Source organism: Athene noctua, chromosome 4 (genome assembly GCF_965140245.1).
Source record: "Athene noctua chromosome 4, bAthNoc1.hap1.1, whole genome shotgun sequence".
NCBI lineage: Eukaryota > Metazoa > Chordata > Aves > Strigiformes > Strigidae > Athene > Athene noctua.
In genome coordinates, this window is record NC_134040.1 from 44,754,232 (window position 1) to 44,771,704 (window position 17,473).

A 17,473-nucleotide genomic window follows, 5' to 3' on the forward strand; every position below is an offset into this window, starting at 1 on the left:
GGGGTGGATGTGGTGTGGTTAAGAGCACACTGCCATGCCACACAGACACAGGTATTGAGAGGAAGAGACCAATGGCATTTCCCCAACTATTTAGGCAAACAGGATATATTTACACAAGTTGATAAAATATTTTTCTCATATTTTGGGAGTTACTGCTCTTAATTCCTTCCATCTACCTCTAGCATTTTCTCTAGATAGAGTGCCTAGGGGCCTCTCTTGACATCAGCTACCCCTTTAGCACCTCCATAAAGGTAGCTGAGCTCTTGGCTGGGACAAGTCCCTGTCTGGATCATTTTCTAGCGTCTCAACTGCAATAACTGCAATAACTGCCAAGGGAACCAAGAGCAATTCTGCTCCCCTAATCTTTTTGTTAGATGAATCCAAGCTTTATTGCCATGGGTTTTACACGGGCACATGCAGTCAACACGCTAGCCTCAAATTTTGTTGGAAGGACCCATAATCTGTTTGAGCAATGGCTCCACACTAGTTGAAGGGGAAAGAATGTCATCTGGTTGCCATTGCCTTCTCTTGCAACACCTGCACTCTTGCTGGAGGCCTGCCACGCAAACACAGAGTGGGGCTCTCTCTCCCTCACTGGTCCCGTCCTTGGCGGACTACTTAACAGAGAAAACACACATCTCCTTCTCCTATCAGGACTCTGGATGGATTTAAGTCTGCAGGGAAGAATGACACCATTTAAAGTATTTAATGCAGAACATATAAAGCCCTGGAGAAAACGCATGGCTGAGTTTCCTACAGAAAAGATTAATAAATGAACAGGTAGCAGTTGCAGAAAGAGCAGACACAAACCCCAAGATTAGGAGTAGGTTTCAGTTTAAATATTTGTCTTTCAGAAGTTAACTTGCCATTCAAAACATGTCCAATTACAATTGTGATTCTGCATGCCTCTTGCATCTACTCTCTAGAAAAAGCTCTTCATTAAATTGCACACATTAGATCACCTACAATCTTTTCTTTCATGTCAAAGAAAAAAAGAAGGCATCAGCAAAAGCAAAAGATTTTGAGGTTCATAGCAGATAAAAGTTATTGCAAATCATTACAACCACAACAACATTAAATACAAATACAAAAGGGTCACAATGTAAAACCAATTTTCCAAATGCAAGTCACTTATGGGTTAGCTCCACATTGACCAGGACTTCAAGACAGAATTCAGAGCAGCTACAAAAAACTCTACATAGGCCATCTGGCTCCTGTCTCCGGTGGCCAATATGTCACTTTGGAGTAGCTGAAATGCACCAATTTTCATCCCTCTGTACCCTCTCTCCTCATGTGCTGGTTTTGTCAGTGGTGGCCAAGGAGTGGACCTCCCCATCAAATATGTCATGAGCAGGTCAAGGCGCAGGTCAGTTTGTACCCAGCTCCCACTGCAAGCCACTTCCCACAGCCCTGACTGCATCGACATGGGAGGCGTCCCATAGCACAGAAGCATGAAGGAAGCACGTTCAGTTTTGTCCCAGCTTTGTGGTCACGGGAAGCCAGACAAGTTCTTTATGCCTGCTTTTTACTAATTCTTTCAGGGGCTTTGCCAAGGTTTTGACAGCGGGTGCCTGCCTTCCAGGCACATGTGTGACTTCATCTTCCAACTACAATTCCTTCTAAGTTCTCTCCTAGCTAGCACTAGATATTGAGCTACCACAGCCACTGGCATTTGCTTTTCTAGTACTGGTAATACTGTTTCACCCACCTAACCAATTGTTTGCTCTGGGAGAGACAGAAACAACCAAAAGCCTTAAGGGTCACTCTCATCCACAGTCCTGACACTTGCCTGCCCATGAACTTGTGTCCATCAGTTAGCTTCAGCTTACTGGGTAGTACATGGCAAAACACCCGGCTTTACAGTTTGGCTTTCTCTTCACCCCTCTCTGGACCTCATCAGCACAGAGTTTGACGCCTGCTTCACAGGGAAACATCATCCTCAGGCAGCCTTCCCACAGCACTAATCGACGGATGCTCAGTTATAGGAGCATTATGTTTGGCATGTGCCCAGTTTCTGAAGGAGAACCACCACACTTTGACATTTTAAATGAGTAAAGAAACTGAAAGGAAAGAGCCAGCACACACAAACCAGAAATATCAACTTTAAGGACACAATATTTGAAAGGGCTGACAAGTCCAAGTTCAATGGTTTTGAATAACCACCTTTGATAGTTATCTTTATTCTGTCTCCGATGTTCGCCCTCGCACCTGAACTCAGTAAACCTTATGTTCTGTTCTCATTTAGAGACCATAGGAAAATCATCCACAGTAAACTTCATTCTTTTTCCAGGATTAAGAATTGTATATCATACTTGCAGTGAAATCTGTTTTATGCATTAGGGAGAACACAGGACTGAACGTTTTTTCAAGTTAAGTGAAGACATTTTTGCATAAATATTCTCCTGGTCATTTTTGGCAAACCTGTCAAAAGACATTTTATGCCATTTTGCAAGACGTTGTTATTGGAGGAAAAAGTTAGACTTCGTATTTAAACAAAATGTGTCTGAAACATTGAAAAGCTGATTTAATGTTAACAGTTCTGCAACTCAAACAGAATTTGGGCCAAAAACTGGCTTCAAAAGATAATGGCAGGCAGGAAAAAGATTGTATTTCTAAAGAACATAAAGAAATAAGTCTAGGAACCACTTCAGTAGTTAAAGAGAGGATGGGAGAAAGATATTCTTCTCAGATACCTTCTCTTCTGTTCACAGTGCCTCTACCATTTTGTTAAAATTAAATCTCACAGAAACGTCCAAAAAAACAATAAACATGATTAACCCAGCAGAAGAAAGAATGCCTCTATCTTTGATTTACTCTGAAGCATAGAGGTGGCTCAGGCCTATATGGCCTCACACTGCAAGCAATTTGATTCGGTGCCAAGGCACAATGTGTTCAGTAAAACAAGCTGTGAAAAGTTCAGCTCTGAATTAAAAAACATTCACTTAAATGACAGGCTAACAGAAGATACTTTTGAAGTGCTCTGTCCTACAGTGCCCTCATCAGTAAGTTCCAATGAGAAGCTGAGGGTGCAAAAGCACTCACCAGACTGGATTATGAAGGACTACATTGCTGATGTGCTTCGACCAAAACTGAATTCTTGGTTATTTTCCAGAATTCTCATAAGATTATCTCAATTTGATAGTCCATGATAACAGCAATCTGTTATTAGGAACAAGAAGGGGAATCATCATACCTTTCCTTAAGTCTGATTTATCTGTGGCTTGGGATGGAGTAAGATTTTGAGTGGCTTCAGACTAGGCAACTTTTCCAAAGAGAGTATTTGGGAGCAACAAATTTGCCATAACTTAATATGCCGTAACTTTTTATTTTTAAGATTATCTTACTTTTTTAAAAATCAAGTTCCACAAACCCAATGATAAAAAGGGGAGCTTCCTACATTTAAAATCCCTTCAGGTATGCAGGTATATATCAAGAGATTTGTTACCATTTGGATAAATGTGGTACCATGTGGATGAAAGGATAAATGTTTGGAGGGATGGGTTTTTTCCCCTGAGACACAAAGAGCAGTCATGGGCAGCATTCTCTCCTAAAGTCCTAAAATTCAGTGTGCAGAATTCCCCCTGATGGCAACAGGAGTCCATGTATGGAAAGGGCAGCCAGCTCCTAAATGCCTCTTTCTCAGTTTCTCAGTTCACGCCTTGGTGCACATTCCCAAGGGATTTGAGCACTTCCCAAGGAATGGCCATCTAGTTCTGCTACTCATCTGAAGCATCATGCAGCGTTATTTTTAGGGTACAAAATTACAAACAGAATTCATTATTGGCAGTAAAAACCACGGTCTTTCTTTCATCCCTTCAGGAACACACACTGGAGGAACTGCCAGGGGATAACAGTATGGCATTCAATTTTTGGAAACATCAAAAATGTAATGGTTATGATAAATGGCTTGCACCCTGAGCTTTACGTTGGAATATATAGAATTTAGAAAGGAAGGATAAAGTAGTATTAAATGCAGTCTTGATTCCAAAGGCAACTGTTCCAGTTTATCATTTTCTTAATTCCCTCTGTCTGCTATACCATTAAAAAGTCAAACAATGAAAAAAAGAAAAAACCTGCACCTACATCAGATGAACCAAGCAAATGACCTGCTTTTCCTCATTCTCTAATCCTTTTTAGTGACAGTAAAATTAAATGCTAATTATAGCATTTAGAGTAAAAGTAACAAAAAAGTTGAAATTTAAAAATAGTAGATCTCTGTTTAAAAGCTACAAATTGTGTACAGAGTGGAACTAAGAGAGAAAAACCATAACCAAGGCCAAGAGATTACTTTTAAAATTTCATCAATAATGTAAGTAGATATAGTAGAAATCTCTCAGATATATATACAAGTTTTACATAAAATGATATAATTTTCTGAATAATTATTACTCTCATGAATACATCTATAATGACTGCAAGAAAGAAAAGTCTTCAGAACCATCAATAAACAAATCCAAAAATAACCTTACATAAATTACATTTCTTGTTTACTCCAATAAGTGACAGCAGGATTTGGCTAAAATTTTGACCTGTAAATTCTTCTACTTACCTGCAAAACACCAGGAAAACAGAGAATCACCCACTGAAATCCAGGGTTTGGTCTCTTTTTTTTTTTTTTTTAATTTTGTTAAAGTTTGTATTGGCCTTTCCCTCTATTTTTCATGTCTGGAATAGAAAAGCTCAGTCTTTCTATTATGGAGAAAAAAGCTGAAAGTGAGTTTGCTTAACTGCGTTTCATACTGAGTGCAAGAGCAGAGAGTCCATAAGGACCTGTCATCATTTCAACAGATGATGTAACAAAGAAATAAACTGAAAAGATTTTATCTGTCCCTGAACTATTTTGTGGTCATTTATAACAGTTTTTGCAAGGAGGTTTTCTTAGACATTAATTAAGATTCATTAGAATTTTAAGTGGCCAGCTTTAAATTACCAATCAACGTTCCTATTTATTTTGATGGAAACAAACAAGCAACAGAAATCTTTTACTGACACCTGGCAGTGGTTTCAGGTTAGCCAAAGGATGTACAGTTTTTAAGGTGCCTACTTCCCAGTATGTGTAAAAAGGAGTCGTTTGAGACCAAAGATAAACGTTTCGCTGTAATCAATCAGGATACCTTAGCTTTATCTCAGAAAGCTCTATGTTCGGCAAGCCTGTTTGGCAGCTTTTCTGGGAGATCATAAATCAAAAGATACAGAATAATTTTCAGCATTTTCTTGTAGTGAGGCCACTCCCCACGTTTGTGCCGCACTAGGATGGTCCCTGGGATTAAACTGTGGTTGAGGCAGGAACAAATGCAGACCGTAATGACCTGTTGCTACTCTCTTTAGGACCCGGAATCGACAAAAAATTCAGAATTTTGTAATTGTTTTTTTGATACATGGATGTACACTCAGATAAACCAGCAATTTTACTATCTCTAAAATGCAGATTTTACCACTGAAATCATAAAATATAAAGTTTTGGATTATATCTGTTACACTCAAAACTTCCACATGGGCATTTATTACCATGATTCTGCACTTCAGTTAACTTGGACACTCCACTCACAATACAAAATTCTTTGGCTTTTGACAGCTTTACAAATGAAATTTGCTATTCACACCATGAATGGGGCTATGTATTAATTTGCCTTTCAAAGCGCGTGCAGTCCACTTTGCTGCTGATAATCAGCATAAAACTGGATTAAGGAATCGGGAATCCTTGGGGTCACGACAGTCAGTGCATACCGAAAGTGCCGTCCCATGACAGATTTGGCATGTATGTCTTCCTGAAGAGCTAGAAGGGCTGCTTCTCTACAGACTGCAGTTATCTACAAAGAAAGGATAAAAAAAAAAAAAAAAAAACAACACACAGCATTATTATTATAAAATATATTACTTGAAAGGAAGAAAACGAACACAAGAATATCAACGCACTCCAAATGTCAGATACTCGGAAGGAAAGAGTTTCTCCAACTTTTTTTAGGGAATAAATGAGGTTGTGGGTGATTAGGATATCCAAGAAACAGCATATAGCTCGAAATCCAAACCACAGTAACATTACATTTCATATTACAGTATGTTGCAAATTAACTTGATAATCATATTACCTTGTGTTAAACTCCCCACAACACCTGATAAATTAAAACCCCAACAACCAGCAATACATTTTTCTGTCCCCAAAGCGCAAGAGCAGATATTCCCAGGCTCTGTGGGCACTTTTCTGTCTCAGCTTTACGCTGGGAAAGAAGTAAAAACAATTAATTCAGAAAGGAAGGCTAGAAGGAGAGGGGTGTGTGGAAGGGGAGGAGGGTTAAGGTCTCATACCCTGCAATGTGTTTTTAAGCTCTCTGGACTTCAGACAGCGGAAACAGACTGATGCCAGTGTCACTCTAAAGACACATTACTGTGGTGAAAAGAGCTTGTGGAATGAAAAGAGATATTGTGATTTCCAGTGCAACAGGGAAAACAGTGATTGATATTGACTGCTCCCTTATATCTGTAAATGAAAGAGCCAGCTGAAACACATTTGTCCAGCTATTCAGCATATTTTCTCTGTTTGTTCACTTACTGAAAAGAGTTCCCCCGCTTATGCTGTGCTAATGGTTGCCAAAGCCGTTTAGTAGCTTTTTAGAGGATTTAGCAGCATGTTTAGGAAGCTTTCACAAGAAAACATGCATGGATTTAGATGGCTTTGTCAAGTTACAACAATATTACTATTAGTTCTGTGCTGCTCTAATGAGCAGTGAAGCTAAACACTGCTGTTATGCATTTTAATGCTTTTCAGGACTTCAGAGACAGTTAAACCTGGAAGCATAGCTGAGATTTAGTGCACCAGCTTCTTGAGTAAGTAATACATCAGCGGAATCTTGGTCCTTCCATTCAGGATTTTCTCCAAGTAGACACTGTGACTATTTCCCTATCTCTTACACACATATAAAGCTACTTAAAAGAAGAACAAAACCAGATGAAACTCTGCCCCCCCAACCCTGCTCAACACCAAACCCAGAAGTCTTTCAAGAGAGAGGAGACTGTTGATGGAAAAACAGATCCCAAGAATCCTGGACTCCAAACCTTTAAGGTGTTTAAACCTATGAAGGAGGGGTCCATTTCCCCTTGATAAATACTCCACTAATGGCAGGTTTTACACCAAATGAAGAGGAAGAGACCGTCTAAGGGTTTTCACAGGCATTATTAAAAAAACCCAAAATGCAGTACAGCAGGTTTTGACCGTCCTGTTCTGCTCAGAGACCGTTATCGATCAACAGCATCAAAATTATAAAGCAGGGTATCACTACAGCACAAGATGATCACTTGTTAGGAGTTGGTATGTTTCACTGAAGGAGAAGTTGGAGGAAAGACTATCAAGTTGGCAGATCCAAAAAAGAAGGAACACCACTGCCAGTCTTATTTATTCCTGTTTCATTTGTACACTGATACTCTCAGGAAGAATTTGATCGCAAGCTGGTACTTTTGATGATGCTTTTACATATTCTCTATGCTCTGTCAAGAGTATTGGTAAAAGTGATGATAATTAACCTCCAAAGGATTTTTTTTTTGTTTTAATTTTGTTCTGAAGACTGAACTGTAAGTTCTGTGATAACTGAAAATTACTAGACATGAGAAAGCACCAGAAAACTGATTTTTAAATTTTTTTTCCTCTCAGGTTTATTTCAGCTGCTTTTAAGGGTAGAGGAAAGAATTTTACAGCATGAATTACCATTCTCTCTTTTCCTGGCTGCACCAGTAACATATAAAAGATTTAGTCCTGAGTAATAAACAGCAGGCATTGTGGCACACTGTTTAAAATTTGGGCCCTCGTGTCTGGTCACAGAAGTCACATGGCATTGTTTCCATTCCTTGGCTAACCCAGAGTATCAGGTTTCTGAGGTAAGAGATTGGACGAGGCAAGTTTGATTATTTTTCTTCCTTCAAGTATGCAAACTTAAAAAAAAAAAAAAAGTCCTCACAAGCATTCTCACTAGCTAGTAAAGCTAAATCACTCGTGGAAAGCAAACACAAGTAGTAATATAGGCAACAGTGAAATGAGAGTGAATTCATCTGGTGAAATCAGCTGCATTATTGGCCTAAGGTCTACTGCCTTTTCACAGGTATTTATTGTCACAGTCATGTTAAGAAATTTCTTAATAGACCAAGCAACTGAAGGGTTTTTAAATGTCATTTCTGTCTAGATCAAAACCCAACACAGCTTGGGTCAAGCGGAGCAAAGAGGGAAGGTAACAGCAAGTGCTAACTAACAACAAAGGAAGAAAAACAGCAGCTTTGCAGCAAGGTACGAATCCTTCCCAGGCTTAGCAGCACTCCAAAACCAGAGACTGCATCTAGACCATCAGTTTTAAAACCTTGTGCCAGACCTATCCTCAATTAATTTGTCCAATTACTTTCTTAAATCACTTCTCCTTTGGCCTCCGCAACTTCACCCTGTAATGAGTGCCATGGTCTAATCATGCATTGCATAAAAAAGCACTTCCGTTTGTCTTAAACCTGGTAATCTCCACAAGCGTCTCCTAGTTCCTGTGTTATGAGAACGGTGATTCATCTGTGGTTCCCCATTCACCTTCCCTGTATCATAAATGATTTTACAGAGTTTTATCTCATCCCCTCTCAGTCAAGTCTTCGCAAGGTGAAGAGTCCTCAGTGATTCAGTCCCTACTCCTGCTGTACTTGTTCCATCCGTCAGCCCGTCTGCCATGTGTGTTGTCTTTGCTAGTTCTGCTCTACCCTTTGGCTGTTGAGCGGCTGAAGCCGTGCAGGGCACAGAGGGAGCCGTACCATGGCACAGCAGTGTTTCTGGGTTTGCTTGCAGTTCCTTTCCTATTACTGTATTTGCCATCATATTAGCGGTGAGACGGTTTTTCTCATAAAATTATTCACACTGCCTCCAGTATCTTTTCCTGAGTGACAATATCTAATTTAGGTTGTATACCTCTGAATTTGAAGCCTGGGTGATTTTCTTTTCCCTCCATTGCATTTATCAGCATGACTAGCCTCTGCCTGCCTCTATAAATGAATGCTGTGAACCAACGTTACATATCTGCCAGTTTGAAGAGAATTCTTAATCATCTTAAAATACAAATCCACAGGATCACCATTTTAACCTTTTCAGTATAAAAAAATAATAATAAAAGTGCAGTCTTTTGGATCTGTGTGTGTGAGGAATAGGAATAATGTCCTAGTCCTGTTCCAAAGGCAGAACTACAGCTTGATGTACTCAAGGACAAAATAGTTATTCTTGACTGTATCTGAATATGGAGTGGTGTTCAGCATTGACTGTTAAAGCAGTAATGAAGATATTAAGTGACTGTCAGAGACAACAGTGATCAAAAAGCAACAGACCAGGCACCAGGTAATTAAGCAGTAACTACTGAGGTGTGGGGTGTTACTGCAGAGATGCCAGTCAGGTGTGGCTGAATACTATTGAATCTACAAGTACCAGAATATACCCTAGTTTGGTTATGAATATCATTATGAATGTAAGTTTAACAAACACGATTCTCATTTTCAATGGACTGAGAGCAAATTACTGACCTGTGCATTAGTCTGCTGTCTGCAGTCCTCTCTTAGCATGGAAATAATTTTGAAATCATGTATCAAAAACAGATTATCATTTTTTCAAAGGACTGATTTATCACCCGAATGAGTGCTTTAAGACCAAAAAATAAACAACTAATTTAGAATCCTACTTCAAAGTCAAAAAGGTGACTGTATCAAGTTATCCTGGGAGGAAAGGAGAACTAAAATTTGCTATCTGAACCACACACACAGACAGATCAGTAATAAGCAAAGCCACACACAAGCTCACAGCTATGCTGCAAACAATGATGAGTCCCAAAAAGAAATGGGTTTACACCTAGTTATTCCCTCCCTCCCCATTTCACTCCCAGCAACAATAAAATGCCCAGCACCAGTTACTGTTCCCTGAATAAACAGCATTCAGCATAAACCATCTTTCTCCCCAAACCAATGGTTACACTGGCTGATTCAGCTTGGCCGATTCTCCCCCATTCTGGCATTAAGCACCAACTCTTTCCAGTGGACTGAAAGTCCTTTTCAGCTTCTTTGTATTTAAAGTGCTCTAAATAGCTTTAAAGAATCTTAAAAAAAAAAAAAAAAAAAAAAAAAAAGAGAGAGAGAGAGAGAAAAAAAAGAAATGAGCTTCTGTGTTAAAGCCTTAGGTATTTTCAAGAAAGTGGTTTTGTTAGTGCAGAGTCTGTTGGGAACACCTGTGAATGTCGGGTTTAATTGGGCTGCAGCTGGTGTCGATTGTGTGCGCAGTAACTGGCAGCCACTGGCTGGCTGTACATTGTGTTTCATTTTCCTTTTTCCTTCCTTTTTAACTTGCTCCTCCACCCCGCCAGTTAAAATTGTAAGGGATTGTGTGTAAGAGGGATTAGGAGCCTGGAAACAGAATAGTACCCTGCGGTTTGTGAATAGGGCAAATTGTGGTGCTTCCTGGATGAAAACTACCTGCGAGACTGTGCGCCCATGCGGTGCAGGCCTGCTAGGCAGCGTCAAAGGAAGACTCTCTATAGGTTTGGGGAGTTTGCTTTCCCGCTCTGTTAAGGAGAGATAAAAGGTTCATACACAGCATTTTAAAAAGACATGAATTACTCCTGGGTCAGGACATCTGTTTCTCACTCCGGCAAATTCTTACCCCTGTCAGGCACCTCCTCTTACCCCTGCGTCAGAAGCTGCTCTACAGAGAGCGATAGCCTTGCCCCCACAAAACCGTGGAACTTGAAAGCTCTCAGGAGCCAGGGCTATCACCCAGTTGAGGAAAAAGGTGGGCAACGGATGCCTCTCCAAAGTGAGAGGAGAAAACACATCAGGAGAAGATGCACTGTAGGCACAGAGGCTAAAAGGGAGTAGCAGGGAAAAGTTGCTAAGTGTATTTGAAAATCGACATAAATATCTCAATTCGATGCAACCCCAGCAGTAGTGCGCAACTTTCCGCAAGGGATTTGTACAAGGCTCAGTGCAGTGCTGGGTAGAGATGGTAAATACCTCTAGGTTTCTGCCAGCCCCAGCAGGTCATGCTTGCTCAAAGTGTGGGACACCACAGTCCCTCTTTCCCCCTTCTCCTTTGTGCAGGCACCACCCGCTGCCGGCTGCAGGCTCCCACCCGTCTCTTGTGCTGTCTCCGGCACTAAGCTGGCCCTTTCATTAACTGATTCAATGCACCAGACCATCAGAAAACTAATCCAGGAGGAAAAAAAAAAAAAAAGGGGGGGGGGGGGGGGGGGCGTTAGCTTGCCGCTGGGGTATTGAGATGGGCTCACAGGGGGATTCGACAAGCACCAGTCGGCATGGGAAGGGTGGGAGAGGACAGCAAAGGGGACGCCTCTTCCTCCAGGAGCGGAGAGCTGCCAGATCGCCTCATGAAATTTTGTGCTCGCTCACCCTGTTTTAGCATCCCCGCACTGCTGCTGCTGCCCATGGTGGGCTGTCTGAACCAACTCAGGTACTGCAGCACCATCCTGGCTGGGCTAGGGACATGTGCCCTAAATAACACTTTTGTACAACACACTATTTTTAAAGATAAAATACTATTTTAAGATGTCACAAATGCCATTTTTTCTTTAAAATGGGTTAAACTGGGAGGGCCTTAACTGGTGAGAGGTGGAGTTTTTGAAGTATTTCAAAAAGGTTTAAATTTAGTACTTCTCTCATGTTTCAACTTTTGTTGCTTGTATAAAACAGATACAACAGGAAAATACAAGATAACATGCCTTTTTTATCTTCTCTGAGAAGAGATATTCTTACAGACCATTACAAATCTTGGTCTGTTTAGGAGAAAAAGTTTCCAATACTATGAAGTAATTGATCACTCTGTAATAAATTTTGATCTAATCTTTGAAAGATGAAGACTCACCCACTTACATGTATCTCTTCGTTCCAACTCAGTTCTATGATCTGTAGATTTAAGTGGGATGAATTATATGTTTGGGCATTTTGCAAATGAAAAATAATCTATTCTAACCAGAAAATTATAAAGTATATTAGCATAATTTTTTTCATACAGTATCCATTCATTCCTCAGATTCACATACTGTACCTACCACTGGCGCTTTGGAGTGAATTTACTTAATATATGATTGTTACTCTATAAAACTTTCCTAACTGAAGTGTGCAAGGCATTCACAGGCCACTCAAGTGCCTCAGTGAGACAGAGACTTCTTTGATCTCTAAGTAACTATGTTTTAAAATGTTATTAATTTTTCTCAAGTTGAAGTGCATACATCTATATGGTTTTGTATTCATGAACACTGCCTTGGAACAGATGAGTTCCTTAATTGTACTGCTGTCATTCTCTGCAGTGATATCCTATAACTAAATGTTATTTTATACAAAAAGCTGGACTTCTTTCTCCCTTGTTTATTAAAGAGACATTCATTATGAGTGGACATTGGATAGTCTACTTTAAAGCAGTTCTGTGGTGATGAAGCAGCACCTTTGCAACTCTGAAATAAAAAGGACAGGTATTATACGTATCTCGTGTCTCTGATTCAACAGGCTGAACAAACAACCTCTGCTATTCCTGATTTCTTTTATGAGAAGTTCTTAAGGAAATGTAATTGAACAAAACCAGCTCCTTTAATGATGTCTGTAAGTGACCTTACTTCAGAACAGAATGGCCGAAACTTTCATTTTTAAATCTACAGTTTGCTTATTTGCGTTATTTAGCAGACTGATGTGCATGTGACCATGCATGTGGATGTCCACAGCTTACCTGAGGTGCTGCATGGGGACACAAAGTGGTTGTGCCACCTGAATACACCTGCTCTGACGAGGATAATGGTTCCCATTCAGCTCTTTGCACAGTGGCTACACCTGCCTTGGGGGGTCGTAGCAGAGAGCAAATCCTCCTTCTGCTCCCTCCTCCCAGTCTCAGCCAGGAAGGCCAGGCTTCAGATTCACCTCCTCTACCTGCTGTGGCCACCCAGTGCCACAGCCTGGCATGTCGGCCAGGGGCTGAGCCAGACAAGTGACTGGTTGCTCTTCTGGGACAACGGCATCACGGCAACAATTAATGAGACAGCAGCGACCACAAAATGCTGCGTTTAATTGCTCTTACAGTACCAAAAACTGAGCACAGGCTGTGCCCGGGCAGCAGACAGTATCACATGTATCGGTAGCTCTTACTATTCTATAAAGCTTAAACATGCCCAGAGAAAAGAAGGGAAAGATGAGGTATGTAGCCAAAATTAAGCATATGTATCATAGCTATAGCACATGATGACAGCTAAAGAGAATAAACCAGAGCCTTCAGTGGTAGATGCTAAGTGTCATCACACATACCTCTGCTCATCCCGACATGTTCTAACAGAGCGAAGCTTTGACTCCATCTGCAAGCTTTCTTTTTTCTTCTTTCCACTCTCTTAAAAAATATTACTAGATGTGGTATCCTTCCAAGCAATATATAAAACATGTAAATTCCAATTTAACTTTTGTAACTACAAGCCCAAAATGCAGCTATTTTCCAAAACGCACTCTGTCGATATGGCTCCCATCACTTTGGCAGAGACATGGCATAGCTACACCTTTCACAAAGGAATTCCGTAACAAAACGAGTTTTTACATGCTGGGACTAAATATTTTTAAACAGCACTCTCTGCCAACTTCAAGTTTCAGCTATATTTGTGCAACTACAAAAAAAAAAAAAAAAAATCACACACATGTTTCTATACAAGATTAAGCTGCATTTCTGGTTAACCTCAGAATTATTTCATTTTTATATAAACATTTAATGAGAAAGTTTAACTTCTTCCCTTCACTGAGGAAAAGGAAGCCAAGCCACTAGAAAAACAGTCTTTCTATATGTATGTGTATGTGTGTGTGTGCGCGCACGCACTCATTTTAATTAAAAGTAATTAACAGAATACTGTGTTCTCATTCACAGTATGCTGTTACTACAGAGGTCCTGAACACAGAGCCAATGCTATTTTGCTGAATGCCGCTAGCAAGACAGATTGAATTATGCAACTGAAAATTTAAAACTAGAAGACTTGGAGGACATCATTAGCTGTCACGAGTTTCTCTCTAGAAAAGAACAACAAAAGAAAAAACTGCAAAACAGATTTGGCAGTTTCTGCCTTATGAAACCTATCACGGTGTAGGTGTTAAGCAGTTGTTGCTCTTGCTTTCTTTTTTTGCAGATTTTGAGGCAGACAGATACGAGGTTGGACAAATTCAGTATATTCTGTATTTCTTGCTCTGAAAAATAATTCATGCCTTTGCTTCTCAAACTAGTAATTCCTTTCTCAGGTTTAACCTGGGAGAGTAGCAGAGGCCTTAGACTCCTATCAAAACAAAGCAAATAAAAGCGATTCTGTGAAAGGAATTGGGAGAAGTGCCCTCCCTTCCCTAAAAATATTTTTTTTTTCGTCAATAGAGCACAGCCAGTCTTGAACTGTCTTTCAACTCCTTTCAGCTCCAGCAGCATTGCTATTACATTGTATCACCCTTTAAAGACTACTAGAGCCCTAAACTTTTGAATCCACCCAACAAAAAGGAAAGCAAAAAATTCTTTTTTCATCCTGTCTTTGGAGCCATGGCAAATATTGTCTCCGATGTGGATCTTGCATAGCCAGTTAATAGCAACTGTATTTGTAGTTACCTACGTATGAGATATTATGATACAATATAGTAAAAGCAAACAAACTCAGTTAAAAATAATGGCTCGAAAGCCTAGCAAATCTTCTGGAGTCTTAGTGTTTCTATCAGTTTGGATAGAAAGCGTACCAATCCTATGACAATAAGAGGGAAGTATACTTTCTGTGTCTCTGCATGGCAATTTACCCATGCATACACATCCTGAATTGAGGCAAGGAGTGAGGAAAGACATTTGTTGTGCAGGGCCTTTAGATTGCAAGATGAATAATGTCCTTAATGGAAGCTCTCTTGCTTTTTCATTTATTGGGTTGTCAGTCCCTGGAAGGTGCGAGATGTCTCCTGTGGAGTATCTATTTCCTTAGCAGAATACTAGAGGAATTTCAGACTCTTTCTAAGTTTACCTTTTGGAGCTTCCCATGGTACCCAGCTGCTCATGTTTCCCAAGAAAATCAGGGAGGAGGGTTACTGCATGCCTGTATTCCAGAGAGGCAGAATATGGCTGGGAGGACAATCAGACCTAGAAAGCAATGCTGTTAGCCACAGCTAGATACCTCTGTGTCCAGTTATTACTCCTTAAGGAGGAAGCAAAAAGGCTGGTAAAGAGCTTAAAGTAAGTTTCGATGCAAGTTTCTCTTGTGCAAGAAAAGAAGTAATTATAGCAAGAAAAAAAACAATGAATGAAATAAATATATGAAACAAGAAAACTGGTGTACCAGCAGTTACCTTGAGTTAAGGATTTATGTATGGGGTGTATTTTAATGGAATAGAAAGTCAATAAAATAGCAATAAGACAGACATTATAGTGTGACCTGTGCTTCCCAACAGTCTGTCTAAACCAGTGATGCACCGGGCACCACTTCTGTGATCTGGCCTCCACCTGTTCAAGTGCTTATCAGCAGAAACCTAATCCAGCAACACAGAAGAGAGTAGTTTTTGCTGTTTTAGCACCCTGAACTGGCAGGAGGGTAGGCAAGGGAGGAAGGCTCTGAAGGCAGGAAGAGGATGAAAACTGCAGCAGAAATAGTGTTTAAAGCACACTGAAGCTTAGAGACATAGTGAACCTACATCCAGATGCTTTGACTTGTGCAACTTTCACTCATCTGCCAATTCAAAAGCCAATGTGAGATGTAACTAATCAAGACAAGTACATGGCTGGCATATATATAGAGGTATTCACTGGTGCAGGCAGCCTTGCAAGCAGTCCTTTCAGGTGGGCAGCACCCACATTTCCTGTAAGAATCTTGGTGTCCTGATGACATCCCTCAATCTGCTGGTTTTAAGATTTGCATGCTTTGAACAATACATCTCAGGTGTATCCCTGTTATGTCTACTGAATATAGTCCACAGATAAATGTGACCCACTGCTTCTGGTCTAAAATTACCCAGTCCAGTGAATCACTGAGTGCATACTGTGAAGGATTCACAGCACTATCCCAAAGTGCCAGCTCCCTCACAAGTGGAGCAACTTGTCACCAGTAGAGTTGGCCCCCAACATTTTGGGAACGAGCCAAAAAACAGAATGATGCAGCATAAGGTAAAATGCTGAAATGTAAGAACCTGTAGTCAGACCTGTCACTTACCTTCGGTGAAAAGTTATGAGTGACCAGATTAGAAAGGCATCTGCCTTTGCATTGTTAACATGAAAACTTCACATCTGAGTGCTCTCATGCAGCTGAGAAAACTGAATCCATGTCATGACTGAAAGTCAGTTCAGTATTCTGGATAACCAGATCTCCTACTCCATGGATAACAGATTTAATTTAGCAAATTCCTCCAGTTCTTCTCTTTAATACTCGTAAAATCCTCCGTTTGTGCCATGTTACTGCAAAAACCTCCTTGGTCTCTTGGGTTTTCTCCCGCTACTTCCTTGTCTAGACAAGACAATGTAATGCAAATTTCCAGCACTGTGAAGACTTAGTAAATGCATTTCTCTTCACTTAACAAAGGTGTTTTATGTTCAAAATTCATCCTCCACATTTTTACAAATATGCACAGGAGGAAGCAGAGGAGTCTCCCTTCCTTTTCCTCCAGGTTGTATGCAGCTTTCCTTTAAATGTCAACAGCATTTGAACTTCTAAGAAGTTGCAGACTAGCCTGATACACAAACAATTTAACGCCAGAAATTTATGAAATTTATTTGGAATTGTGTTCAGCCATGAGGATCCCCTTAGAGCTCTGTGACATCTGCTGTCCTTGCCCACACTGCTCTAGATTCAGATGTTCCCCACTTCAAGCCCTTGCCTTTGGTGTTTGCATCAAAGCAGAGCAGCTCTGGGCCCTCTGCACCTGTAGGCACAAATCTGCAAGCCCCCAGGAGGTCCCTCAGGCCACCCAAGCCCTGCAGAGGGGCACCTACCTTTTTCCAGCAGTGATACAGGTGAGAGTGATCACACCTGTTAGGTAGGTGCTTAACATATGAGGAAGGCTGTCTGTAGACACCGTTGCATATGGTATGACTGTTTTCACAGTCACCAGGATAATGCCAGGTGTCTCCCACCTCTCCTGGCACCAAGATGATCTGCCAGGATAGCATCTAACACCAGGACAGAGGCCGAGATCAAGGGAGGAGGGAATGACGCCCCAAAGAGCTGCTATAGCTGTAGCACAGCAGAGGATGACAGGAGAGTGAGCCGAGAAAGGTTGACTATAACAGACCTAAGGACCGCAGCTAAAACCCCCCTCAGAAGCCACTAGGAAATGTTAGTGCAACCAGCAACAGCACTGGCCTGTGCAACAGAAGTGCTCCCGAGGGGCCATGTAACAAATTGAAGTTATCATAAAGTTTCCTGTAGGAGTGCGCCTCTTGCTTTGTGGCTGGTTTACCTACCAGAGTGTAAACTCCGCTAGAGAAAAGATTCTG

General features: G+C 40.7%; 1 protein-coding gene across 2 annotated transcripts in view; it reads right to left on the reverse strand.

The window, feature by feature from the left end:
- Window positions 1-685: 685 nt before the first annotated feature.
- Window positions 686-17,473, reverse strand: part of AFG2A (AFG2 AAA ATPase homolog A) — a 207,055-nt gene continuing 190,267 nt past the window's right edge. The window contains exon 16 of one of the 2 annotated variants that reach the window (XM_074905127.1): window positions 686-5,810. In XM_074905127.1, the coding sequence (XP_074761228.1) occupies window positions 5,634-5,810 (177 nt within the window). In that variant the 3' untranslated portion in view covers window positions 686-5,633. The remainder of the gene's footprint in view (window positions 5,811-17,473) is intronic. The other variant, XR_012633565.1, reaches the window with a different exon arrangement.